Consider the following 13,267-nt stretch of genomic DNA (forward strand, 5'->3'; position numbering starts at 1 on the left):
CGCTGGAGCAACAAGATGAAATGAGTGAAAATACATAAGGCCACGTAATATCACTGATAATCCAGGTGAGTTTACGACACAACCGGTGATTGGTGGCATATAATGTACAAGACCACGTTTAGTCACTGATAATGTGTGTACCAAAGTTCCAATGTACCAGTGTATTATGGCAGAAGCAAAGTAGCATCAAGGATACAAGTTATGCACTGAGCAGCACTTGTGGCGCCAATCCATTCGCCACCCTGTGCCTACAAATACATAGTTAAATCAGTTAAAAAGACGTCACTCTTGTCTTCCAATGCGTTTCCCCCTCCTAATGTTGGCAATACAGTGGGTTCATCAGGGAAAGAAGGTGTGAGTCTTATATGAAGATGAATAAATTTCTTAGTTGTTGGTGATAGATGCTGCAGAGTGTAGCAGGATAGGAGTGGTATCCCCCCAAGGGTATCTTCTTTGTGTTGTACAGAAGTCCAACAGTGTAAGGAAGGGGGCTCCAGTAGTCTGTGGAATGACACAGTTAGGTCCAGACTGTTGGTGATGGCTTAAAGGGGTAGTGCGGCGCTCAGCAATTATTCACAGAATAACACACATTACAAAGTTATACAACTTTGTAATGTATGTTATGTCTGTGAATGGCCCCCTTCCCCGTGTACCACCACCCCCGCCCGTGTACCCGAAAGTGTGGTGTACATACCTGACGCGTGTCGACAAGACTTCTTGGCACAAGATGGCGGACGGGTGCGACGCGGATCAGGTATGTATAATGCACCACACTTCCGGGTACACGGGCAGGGGTGGTGGGACACGGGGAAGGGGGCGATTCACAGACATAACATACATTACAAAGTTGTATAACTTTGTAATGTGTGTTATTCTGTGAATAATTGCTGAGCGCTGCACTACCCCTTTAATGATGTCCCCAGGGTTTTACTGTGAAATAACTTTCCGGTCCTATTGTAGATGGTTAGGATGTTAGAATTGTAGATTATTGAGATGGTGCCAGTCCCACAAAGAGTTATGATGTCGGCATCCATGATGTCTGGAGGGCCGTGGTCTGCGTCTCCATGATGAGGACTAAGGTGAACAGGAGCCTATAGGTAAATTTGATGTACGCCCTGAGATTATTCTCGGCTCATGCCGCAGTCATTGCTAACCCTCTCCACTAGTTTCCTACATACAGTATGTGTCTCGTCATGTCCTTCCAACTTCAGCCATCTTATGGCTATGTTCCCACTATGAGAACGAGCCATCATTTAACAGCAAAAGGCGTCTGGCTATTGATAATGATAGATGCAAATAATGATCATAATCATTATTTGTGGCCCCATTATCAATAGGTGCCCGCCTTTCCCTGTTAATATCCCATAGTGGAGACATAGCCTATGGGTGCGAGAACTTTCCTGGACACAAGTTCAAAAAATTATTGTAAACAGCATGTAATCATTGTGGACAGTGGCAATACAAAGGTGTATAACGCTTAAAATGAACTTTTAATTTGTTGCTGCCCTTGGCGAGAACTTACCAAATAGCCTATTCTTACTTTTCCGCACTCCCCTGGTGTCTTTCTGCATCATCTTCAGGTCCCGGCTGAGCGATCCCGCTGCCACCTCCGAGACAGACTTGTCTCAGCAGTGACAGACTGCACAGCCAATCACTGGCCGCAGCTCTGTCCTGTCTTGGTCAGTGATTGGCTGAGCGGGCCATCACTGCCAGATGAATCTGTCTTGGAAGTGGAGGCAGGATTGTCTCCGAAGATGACGCAGGAGGACACCAGGAGAGTGTGGAAAGGTCAGAATAGGCTGTTTGTTATGTTATCATCAAGGGCAGCAACAAATTAAAGCAACTCTGTACCCACAATCGGACCCCCCCAAACCACTTGTACCTTCAGATAGTCGCTTTTAATCCAAGATCCAAACCAGCTGCACCATCATCCAATGGAATGTGCCTTTGTATGTAAATTCTGTGTGCTTTATTATGACAACACAGAACTTGTATATTATGGCTCTTTACAATCTCTATGTCTATGTTTAACTTGAAAACGTACTCCAAACTAACAGTCATTAAAAGTGTACATCTGTTGCTACATCTGAACTCTCCACCAGCCATGTATTTTATGTCCTTTAAAGGAAAACTACAGCATCTTTGGATCCGGGTTCCAGTAAAGTCAATGGGAGAGAAAAGGCTTCTGGTGCACATGCGCACAAGCAGCCTTTTCATTGGCTGGAGCGCATCATATGGCCTCCAGCTTGCTCAGCCAATCAGGGCTGAGCCAGTGCCATGTGATGCGCTGCAGCCAATGAAAAGGCTGCTGGTGCGCAAGTGAACCAGTATCCTTTCTCCCATTCAGTTCTGCAGGAAGGTGCGAAGGAGGAATAAGACCAGGCCCGCCCCCTGCTCTGACAACATCAACACAAAATGGTGTCAGGAGAAGAGGACATGGTCGACAGTTATTAGGTATGTATGCTTTGTTCCATTTCTGGGGGGATTGCAGTTCCAGTTAGCTTATTAACATACATCACAGAGTTATATACTGTACCTTTGTAATGCGTGTTAATTAAGCATAAAAAGTAAAACACCGGAATACATCTTATACCCCTTCATTAGTAAACAAAACCTTAGCTGACCTTGCCATTACTGTTTAGTTTTCAGAAAAATGGAAAATGTTAGAAAAACTGATCATTCTAGTGCAGGAAAAACAGAACCTTACACATAGGAAAGAACATATGCATTTCCATAATTGTCCACAAGATGGCACCTGTGTTTTCCATATATTCATAAGAAAAAACAATCTTGTAAAAATGGCTTACAAGGAAGTTTGTTGAGACATGAGTAATATTGAGTGAGAGATAAGACCTATTTAAGTACACATAAACTAGTTAAAGGTCAGAATGCATTTAAATCCATGAAAATATGCGGAAAGTATGATGAAAATTCTAAAAGTAAGTCAAAGTTTATTATTTGTGCTTTTCTTCCTACTCATGCCCTTATGATGATTCCTCCTGCGGCCTAGGTCTGATGGTTTTTGGTAATTAGTACAATAAATATAAATAAATTATTATATATTTTACCTATTAGGTATAATAAAGGTATAAATGTTTGTGAACATGTTTTTAAGCAAATGTGCAAGTGGCTTCCCATTTGACCCAATAGCTGCTTTAAACCTTTTACTGCAGATTATATACTATTGAAATGGTTTTTAGTCTGGATACAACTGATGTTACTAAATAGTATGTTTCCAGAGTATATTGTACCTTTATGCATGGTTTTCTGAGCTTACAGCAAAGCCCATCCTCCACCTTCATATAATTTTGCACAAGTTCCTCCAAATCTTGAAATTTTTTTCTTGGTGTTATATAAAATCCTCCATTGTCTAGTTTTCTGATTCTGTAGTGTTTCACAGTGATGCCATCATAGACTAAAAAAAGAAAAGAAAAAGAAAGAAAACGATTTTAGAATGTTTTGAACCCGTTTTGTTATCACACACAGTCTAAATCCTTTCCTAGATATTTACTATACTGTACTGTACATGGAGAAGTCTTAATTGAGAGGCTGTGAAGACAACATGAGAAATGGTTAGGGTCCTAAACCATCAATCTTCCGTTCCTAATAATATTTATTTTGATCAATAGGGCACAATAATTTCCTTCATCCCAACATTCCAAGAACCATAATTTAAAGGGGTTGTCCGGCGATAAAAAATTATTCACAGAATAACACACATTACAAAGTTATACAACTTTGTAATGTATGTTATGTCTGTGAATCGCCCCGTTCCCTGTGTCCCACCACCCCCACCCGTGTACCCGGAAGTGTGGTGCGCTATACATTACCTGTCACGTGCCGACCACGGTCTCTGATCCTCAGCAGTGACGTCTTCTTCGGGAGGCCGGCGGATCTTCCCGAGTGCCGGCCGCCCTCTGCAGCGTCATCCGAAGCTCAGCCGCGATTGGCTGAGCATAACTGTGCTCAGCCAATCGCGGCTAAGCAGCTGATGACGTGGCCGCGTCATCAGCCGCTCAGCCGCGATTGGCTGAGCACAGTTATGCTCAGCCAATCGCGGCTGAGCTTCGGATGACGCTGCAGAGGGTGGCCGGCACTCGGGAAGATCCGCCAAGCTCCCGAAGAAGACGTCACTGCTGACGATCGGAGACCGTGGACGACACGAGATGCGGTGAGTATAATGCACCACACTTCCGGGTCTAGCGTGGGTGGGGGGAAACACGGGGAAGGGGGCCATTCACAGACATAACATACATTACAAAGTTGTATAACTTTGTAATGTGTGTTATTCTGTGAATAATTTTTTATCGCCGGACAACCCCTTTAATGTAGCCTTAAAAGAGTTTTTTTTTTTTTTTTTTTTTTTTCCGGAGACTTATTGTATTTTGAAAAAGGATTATCAAGGCAAAAATAATTTGGTGAACTGTATATACGATACCTCACTGTGCAGTAAAAAGAACAAAAACCACACACTCACCACCCTGTAGGGGTGACACAAGCCTTTCTACTGCCACCAACATTGGTGTCGGGACTCCCCACTCAGGGCCGGCGTCAGCAAAGGGCTTACCTGGGCAAGTGCCGAGGCCCACAGCGCCTCTAGGGGCCCAGAGAGGGAGAGGGGCCCAGTGTTCTAATATTCAGTCTGCTCATTGTAGTGAGCGCTGAACATCAGAAGACACAGGAGCAGTTATTATCACTTATTGTTATGACCGCACCTGTTCAGACCTCAGTATAGTTCTCTGCCCATAAAGTACAGCCGAGACTACACCTTTGGCCATGATTCAGTGTCTGTATATTTTCTTTTGCACCCGTCTGAACTGTGTCTTATGCTGGTACTTGCTGTGTGGTGATTAACAGGTTTCCAGTACACCCGTCTGGCTTCTTCTGCTAATCTAATAGTTTAATGGTGCGTTTACAAAGACAGATTTATCTGACAGATTTTTAAAGCCAAAACCAGGAACAGACTATACACAGAGAACAGGCCATAAAGGAAAGACTGAGATTTCTCCTCTTTTTAAATCCATTCCTGGCTTTGGCTTCCAAAATTGGTCAGATAAATCTGCCTGTGTAAACGCACCATAAAGATGGACAATTGCCTTCACCACTCTCCTCCCCTCCCTGTCAGTCTGAGTTCTGGATGTCCAAGGGCTGATCTAATAACACCCTGGACCAGGACATCTCTTATAGAGTCACTGTTGTTAATTTTTTTTTTTTTTTGCAGTCAATAGTCCAGGCGATTTTAAGAAACTTTGTAATTGGGTTTATTAGGCAAATATGCCATTATCTGCATTTAAAAAGTCTTTCCCCAGCCCCCCCCCCCCCCCCCCCCTCCTCTCTCTCTCTCTCTCTCTCTCAATTACTGCTCATTATCAGGAAATCTCGACTTTTTTACATGAGTCGGATCCTGTCTGTGCTATGGAGAGGGGAGGAGGGAGATTAGTCTGCAACAGAGAGCAGAGAACAAAGGATTACACCACAGGGAGCCGCTGAAAGACCCTATTCAGAGGTCAGTGCTGATGTCAGAGGAGAAAGCCTGGTGATGTAGCTGTAAATGAACTCTTTGTTGTCCTGTTTTGGTGCCTCATCTTTCCCCTCTCCATAGAGAACAATGAAGACAGGGGGGGGGAGCTTTATACTGCTTTTTCATTATAAAAATGCTTTTTTCGGCTAATAAACCCAATAAGAATTCCACTTGTGCTCTGGGACATTTATTATGATAGTCCCTTGTAGCCTGAGCTGGTGTTTCATATTGGATTGGATTGCTTGGAATTCTGACCTTGTTTGCCTGTCCTTCTGGCCAATATTTTTTCCTGCTGTTCTAGCACCGTTCTGAGCGCAAAGCAATACTGTCATTCTATTAGGAATATGCAGTACACACTGGAGGAAGAGGGTTCAGCACAATTCATTTGCATAAACCTTTGCAAAATGTGCAAGAAGGAGACATTCAGATTCTGCAACATATCGGGGGGAACCCAGCCGTCTCATTAAATAAACAACCGCTAAGAACTAGAGATGAGCGAACCGGGTTCGGGTTCGAGTCCATCCGAACCCTAATGATCGTCATTTGATTAGCGGGGGCTGCTGAAGTTGGATAAAGCTCTAAGGTTGTCTGGAAAACATGGATACAGCCAATGACTATATCCAAGTTTTCCACATAGCCTTAGGGCTTTATCCAACTTCAGCAGCCACCGCTAATCAAATGCCAAAAGTTCGGGTTCGGATCGACTCAAGCATTCTCCAGATTCGCTCATCTCTACTAAGAACATGATCTTCATTAGCGCCTGTCTTTTTAACAAAAAGGCTGCGTTTTCCTGATATGTTCCCAAAATATGCCTAAATAACCTTTATTTATTTATTTTTTTAAAGTGAGAATGAAGTTTACAAAGTCTCCTGCAATTGGATTGTGCCAAACCATCTCTTCTGTATACTGCAATTAATGCCAGAGCCAACATTTTGTGACACTCCTCTGGAAGAGTGAAGTACTCTAAGACATATGCCTTATGCTTATACAGTGACGCTGCGGGGTATACTTTTATGAAGTTTGTTATGTTTAATTAGAGCCCAGAGGGGCAAGTATTTATTTTCTGTATTTCTGCTTGTGTTGAAAAGTGCCTGCAAAACCTGCTATTGCTTACTCTGCACTAAATAAACCCAGGAAGCCTGAGTGTAAAAAAGAAATGCCTATTATTTCCCATTATCAGCTAACCTTTAGACCTCAGAGAAACTTACATATAATAAAACTTTATTATACAGTCAGTAAACATGCAAAAGATTTTGTTATAATATATACACTACTCATAAAGTTAGGGAAATTGATGGAAAATATAAAAAGTCCACGCTACAGTGTTATATCGTGAAAGTATGGCATTTAAGTAGATGCATGCAATGGTGATTTCTTCATCCCAAATAGAGATGAGCGAACCTGGAGCATGCTCGAGTCGATCCGAACCCGAACTTTCGGCATTTGATTAGCGGTGGCTGCTGAACTTGGATAAAGCCCTAAGGCTATGTGGAAAACATGGATATAGTCATTGGCTGTATCCATGTTTTCCAGACAACCTTAGAGCTTTATTCAAGTCCAGCTAATCAAATAACAAACATTTGGGTTCGGATCGACTCGAACCCGGTTCGCTCATCTCTAATCCCAAACAATTTATTGAAACAAAAGCCAACAACAATGATGGTTATACCCCAACAATAAATGTCAGTGTCTCAATGGCTTGTCATGTGCCCTTGAACATGAATTATAGCTTGACATCTTCAATGTCATTGGAGGCCACCATTTCAGCTCAATGTGAATCAATTTTCATCAGTGAACCACACTGAGGCCCTCTGATCCCTCAACCAGCTCCCTGACCCACGCAAGATGTACAACCTTTGGTGGTGGTGATGTTACAGTGTGGACAGGTGTGTCCATTCAATACAGAACTGTCCTACACTTGTGAATGGTACAGTTCATTAATCCAGTCATTGTGTCTCTGCATGAACAACACTGCCCAATTTTATCTTCATGGGCAACAATGCTCCAGCACATAGAGGTGGCATCATTAGGGGACGCCTGCTGGATACGGGAAAACTTTAAATGGAGTGGCCTGCACTTTCTCCAGGATCTCATAGAAAACCTATAGGATCAACTAAGTCACCACATAGAAGCTCATAACTCTGTAGCCCAGAACCTCAATGACCTGAGGGCCAACCTTCAAAAATAGTGAGATGCCATGCTTCAGCAGACAATATATCAACTTACAGATGTAGCCATCCTTACAATGATCACGTTGACGCATCAGCCCGACACAGTAACGTTTCCCCGTCAAAGATACCTTAACGCGTGAAGAGATTTTACATGTAATTCTTACATTTCACCACCAGGTGGCGCATGGATCAATGTAAAATTACACAGTGCAGATTTTCAGCTTTTCTGTGGGGTTTCTGTAGCCAAAGCAGAAAGTCTCCCTGAGTTGGCGGCAATTTCAAATTGTTTTCTATAGTGACAGAACACAGTGTAGGCATTCCCAGCATTATAATCACCTATGTAGCAGGTGTCACCTGCAGTCCTATACAACACCACAGATAACACAGTGATTTCTCTCTGAGTACAGATAATGTAGTAGATGTCACCAGCAGTCCTATGTAACAGCAGAGATAACTAGAATATGTGACTAGAATGAATAAAGCTGATAGCCCCTTTACCCCCTGTGCTGTGTGTCGATCAGCATGGGGCACAGGGTGCACTTGACTGAGGGAGGGGATACTGGGAGCAGGTGAGGGGCACAGCATGCACATAGAGGGGGAAGGGGGGAGCAGAGGGCAAATAACCTGAACTGTAGCCCCACCACATCCAGTGCTCTATGATGCCTCCCCCAGTACTGTATATAAACGGCACCCAGCACCCTCCCCCCCATTGTATAACCCTGCTTCCTCCCCATGTGCAGACCCTTCCCCCTCCCTCCAGTACTGTATAAAAGCCGTACCTGGTCCCTTAGAGATTAGACAGCCCCCTCCCCCAGTGCCTAAAATCATGTAAAAAAAAGTTAGCGAATATTTGTAGAGAAAAATAAAGGTGTTTGTGTGTTGGGTACAGATCTCCCCATATTCAGGTGATTGTTGCAATTTGCTACTTCTGTAAGGATCACCTGATGGGTAAATCTGTTCTGAAAGAAAAAAACACCTTAATTTTTCTCCAAAAGTATTGTCCTGTCATCCCACAGAGCCTTTCCCTAACATTGTGTCATAGACTGCAGGAAAAGAAGCCGTAATTTCCTACTTACACAGTGCTATCCCCTCCTCTGCGATGCTTGCCTTCTTCTCTCCGCGATGTGATGCCGTTCTTCCTCTATGACATTCACTTCATTGCTCAGTAACTCTTAATTGATTCATTGATACTTTTCTTAACCACATAGTAAACACCAATTTATTATGCTAATTGTTAATGATGAGTGACAGCTGGGCTACACACACAGTAATAAATATGTTGCTGCTGGAGGGACTCGATTTCACGGCCCTCACCATGGGAGGCAGAGCCCTTACCTCTACTCTATCTGTCCCATTGTATTACTATGGGGTTCAATCTGTAATGTTACAGCTGCCCTGCCATAGTGGGCTACACTGACAGGGCAGCTATAACATTGTATGTGTGTATCCCAGCTGTCACTCATCATAAACAATTAGCACAATAAATTGGTGTTTAATATGTGGTTAGGAAAAGTATGAATGAATCAATTAAGAGTTACTGAGCAGTGAATGAGAGAGAGAGAGAGAGATAGAAAGTGGGAGAAAGAGGGAAAGAGGGAGAAAGAGGGAAAGAGAAAGAGAGCATGCAGAGGAGGATACATGGGAGAAGGAGATGGCAGAGGAGGGGATAGTGATGTGTAAGTAGGAAATGGCTGCATCTTTTCCTTCAGTCTATGACACAATGTTAGGGAAAGGGTAATTGTTAATGTGGGATGATAGGACAATACTTTTGGAGAAAAATTAAGGTGTTTTTTCTTTGCAAACACATTTACTCATCAGGTGATCCTTACAGAAGTTGCATATTGCAATAAGCACCTGAATATGGGGAAATCTGTGCAAAAAAACACCTTTCTTTTTCTCCAAAAATATTCACTGACTTTTTCACATGATTTCAGGCACTGGGGGAGGGGCTGTCTAATCTCTAAGGGACCAGGTACAGCTTTTATACAGTACTGGAGGGAGGGGGAAGGGTCTGCACATGGGGAGGGAGCAGGGTTATACAATGGGGGGGGGGGAGGGTCTCGGAAGTGCTGGGTGCCGTTTATATACAGTACTGGGGGAGGCATCATAGAGCACTGGATGTGGTGGGGCTACAGTTCAGGTTATTTGCCCTCTGCTCCCCTCCCCCGCTCTATGTGCATGCTGTGCCCCACAGGGTGCACTTTACTGAGGTAGGGGATACTGGGAGCAGGTGAGGGGCACAGCATGCACATAGAGGGGGAGAGGGGAGCAGAGGGCAAATAACCTGAACTGTAGCCCCACCACATCCAGTGCTCTATGATGCCTCCCCCAGTACTGTATATAAACGGCACCCAGCACTTCCGAGACCCTCCCCCCCCCCCCCATTGTATAACCCTGCTCCCTCCCCATGTGCAGACCCTTCCCCCTCCCTCCAGTACTGTATAAAAGCTGTACCTGGTCCCTTAGAGATTAGACAGCCCCTCCCCCAGTGCCTGAAATCATGTGAAAAAGTCAGTGAATATTTTTGGAGAAAAAGAAAGGTGTTTTTTTGCAGATTTCCCCATATTCGGGTGCTTATAGCCTTTCCCTAACATTGTGTCATAGGACTGAAGGAAAAGATGCAGCCATTTCCTACTTACACATCACTATCCCCTCTTCTGCGATCTCCTTCTCCCATGTATCCTCCTCTGCATGCTCTCTTTCTCTTTCCCTATTTCTCTTACCCTCTTTCTCCCTCTTTCTATCTCTCTCTCTCTCATTCACTGCTCAGTAACTCTTAATTGATTCATTCATACTTTTCCTAACTACATATTACACACCAATTTACTGTGCTAATTGTTTATGATGAGTGACATTACAGACTGAACCCCATAGTAATACAATGGGACAGATAGAGTAGAGGTAAGGGCTCTGCCTCCCATGGTGAGGGCCGTGAAATCGAGTCCCTCCAGCAGCAACATATTTATTACTGTGTGTGTAGCCCAGCTGTCACTCATCATTAACAATTAGCATAATAAATTGGTGTTTACTATGTGGTTAAGAAAAGTATCAATGAATCAATTAAGAGTTACTGAGCAATGAAATGAATGTCATAGAGGAAGAACGGCATCACATCGCGGAGAGAAGAAGGCAAGCATCGCAGAGGAGGGGATAGCACTGTGTAAGTAGGAAATGACGGCTTCTTTTCCTGCAGTCTATGACACAATGTTAGGGAAAGGCTCTGTGGGATGACAGGACAATACTTTTGGAGAAAAATTAAGGTGTTTTTTTTCTTTCAGAACAGATTTACTAATAAGGTGATCCTTACAGAAGTAGCAAATTGCAACAATCACCTGAATATGGGGAGATCTGTACCCAACGCACAAACACCTTTATTTTTCTCTACAAATATTCACTAACTTGGAGAGAGGGGGAAGGGTCTGCACATGGGGAGGGAGCAGGGTTGTACAATGGGGGGGGGGGGAGGGTCTCGGAAGTGCTGGGTGCCGTTTATATACAGTACTGGGGGAGGCATCATAGAGCACTGGATGTGGTGGGGCTACAGTTCATGTTATTTGCCCTCTGCTCCCCCCCTTCCCCCTCTATGTGCATGCTATGCCCCTCACCTGCTCCCAGAACCCCCTCCCTCAGTAAAATGCACCCTGTGCCCCATGCTGATCGACACACACAGCACAGGGGGTAAAGGGGCTATCATCTCACATAGGGCTGCAGGTGACAGCTACTACATTATATACAGTATACTCAGAGATATCACTGTGTTATCTGTGGTGTTACATAGGACTGCAGGCGACATCTACTACATTATCTGTACTCAGAGATATCTGCCATGATCTGCTGGCCATCCTCTCTCTCCACTACAGATACCAAAAACGATCATGAGCTTGCCGCATATTAATTTCCCTTACTGTAATGACAGAACCCAGTAGGTTCTGGCATTGCAATAAAGGTCTTATATGATGATTCTAATAAATTACAGAACCAGGTTCTGTCATTACAGTACAGATTTAAATATGGGTTCCAGTTTAGGAGAGTTTATGGTATCTGCAGTAGAGAGAGGAGACAGCCGCAGATCGCACCAGAGCTGAACTAATATAGTAAATGATTTCAACTGTAGTACTGCCACCTACTGGCCAAGTCTGGAACTACACCAAAGGACTTTCCTTGCCATCACCCTGACGCATTAAATCAGAAATTTAACGCGTCAGGGATCATGTTAAAGGTGGCTACATCTGTATGAACAGAGTCATTGTGAAGTTGTAATTGATAGGGCACAAGACAAGTTAATAAGAGATTGACATTGTTCGTTGGGGAATACCCACCATTGTTGTTGGCTCTACTATCATGATATAATATCACTGTAGCGGGAACATTTTAAGACTTCCAAAAATTTCACCCGCAAGCAAAATATCCCTAACTTTTTGTGAGTACTGTAGGTGGATGGGAAAAAAAGGCACATTTAAATAGAAATGGGCAAATTTTGAAAATTAGATATAATACATGTCTACATTGTCTTTCTTATTTTTAAGTTTCCTTACTATATAACTGCTACCTGCACCACAATGTACAGTTATGTCATAGGGTGGTTAAGAAGGTACAGAGAGATATTGGGGGTTGGCCCCTCACGACTGCTATAGCAGACTAATGAGCGCACATAAAAGAGTTCAGAGAACTTAATGGGCCTTTTCCATCAGTACCATCATCGGGAAGCAGTTCCTTCTCCCCGGTGAGTGGTGTCATGATTGCTATCATCAGCTCTACATTTCTATTAACTGATATTGTAAAAACTAACAATAAATGATAGATAGACAGGGTTGAGTGGGATTTTCTTTGCTAGGTTCTGGAGAGGGGTAGGCTGGGGGGGGGGGGAAATTTCATGGATGGGTTAAATAAGTTTATCACCTATCTTCAACAAGTTTAATGCTAAATGGGACGCTTACAGATTAATTTAATTTGACTAGAGGAACCAGTCAGGATTGCCCCCTATCCCCTACTATTATTTGCACTTCATATGGAGCCTCTGGCTGAGTGGGCAAGGCAGCCCTTAGAGTAAGAAGGCTTTGGAATGGAACTGGAATTAAACAAAATACTGCTTTATGCAGACAATATATTAATTTTTGTTAGAGAGCCATAGAAGATCCTACCTTGGATCATTAAAGCGACTCTGTACCCACAATCTAACCCCCCCACAAACCGCTTGTACAGTACCTTTGGATATCTGCTTTTAATCCAAGATCTGTCCTGGGGTCCGTATGGCAGGTGATGCAGTTATTGTCCTAAAAACAACTTTTACTCCTGCAGCGCTGTGTCTAACGGCCGGAGCTTACTTTTGTATATGCGTCTGTAAATTTTAAAACCCTATGAACAAAACCTGGTAAAACATATATTAGTTTGGAAGAGGCTCACATTTTATATGGCTGATAGGCTAACCATCATCAATATGGTCGTATTGCCACAGCTCCTGTTTTGGCACCTCTACTGTTTGGATCAGCAACACATGGATCAGGAAAATTAAGGTGATGCTAGGCAATCTCATCTGGGGGCGAAAACGAGTTAGTATAAACACTCAACTTTTACA

The 13,267-nt window shown here is 43.4% G+C and overlaps 1 protein-coding gene across 1 annotated transcript in view; it reads right to left on the reverse strand.

The window, feature by feature from the left end:
• Nucleotides 1–13,267, reverse strand: part of FRK (fyn related Src family tyrosine kinase) — a 63,121-nt gene that overhangs the window by 21,199 nt on the left and 28,655 nt on the right. The window contains exon 3 of the mRNA XM_069974870.1: nt 3,252–3,415. Within this exon, the coding sequence (XP_069830971.1) occupies nt 3,252–3,415 (164 nt within the window). The remainder of the gene's footprint in view (nt 1–3,251; nt 3,416–13,267) is intronic.

This window comes from Dendropsophus ebraccatus, chromosome 6 (assembly GCF_027789765.1).
Source record: "Dendropsophus ebraccatus isolate aDenEbr1 chromosome 6, aDenEbr1.pat, whole genome shotgun sequence".
NCBI lineage: Eukaryota > Metazoa > Chordata > Amphibia > Anura > Hylidae > Dendropsophus > Dendropsophus ebraccatus.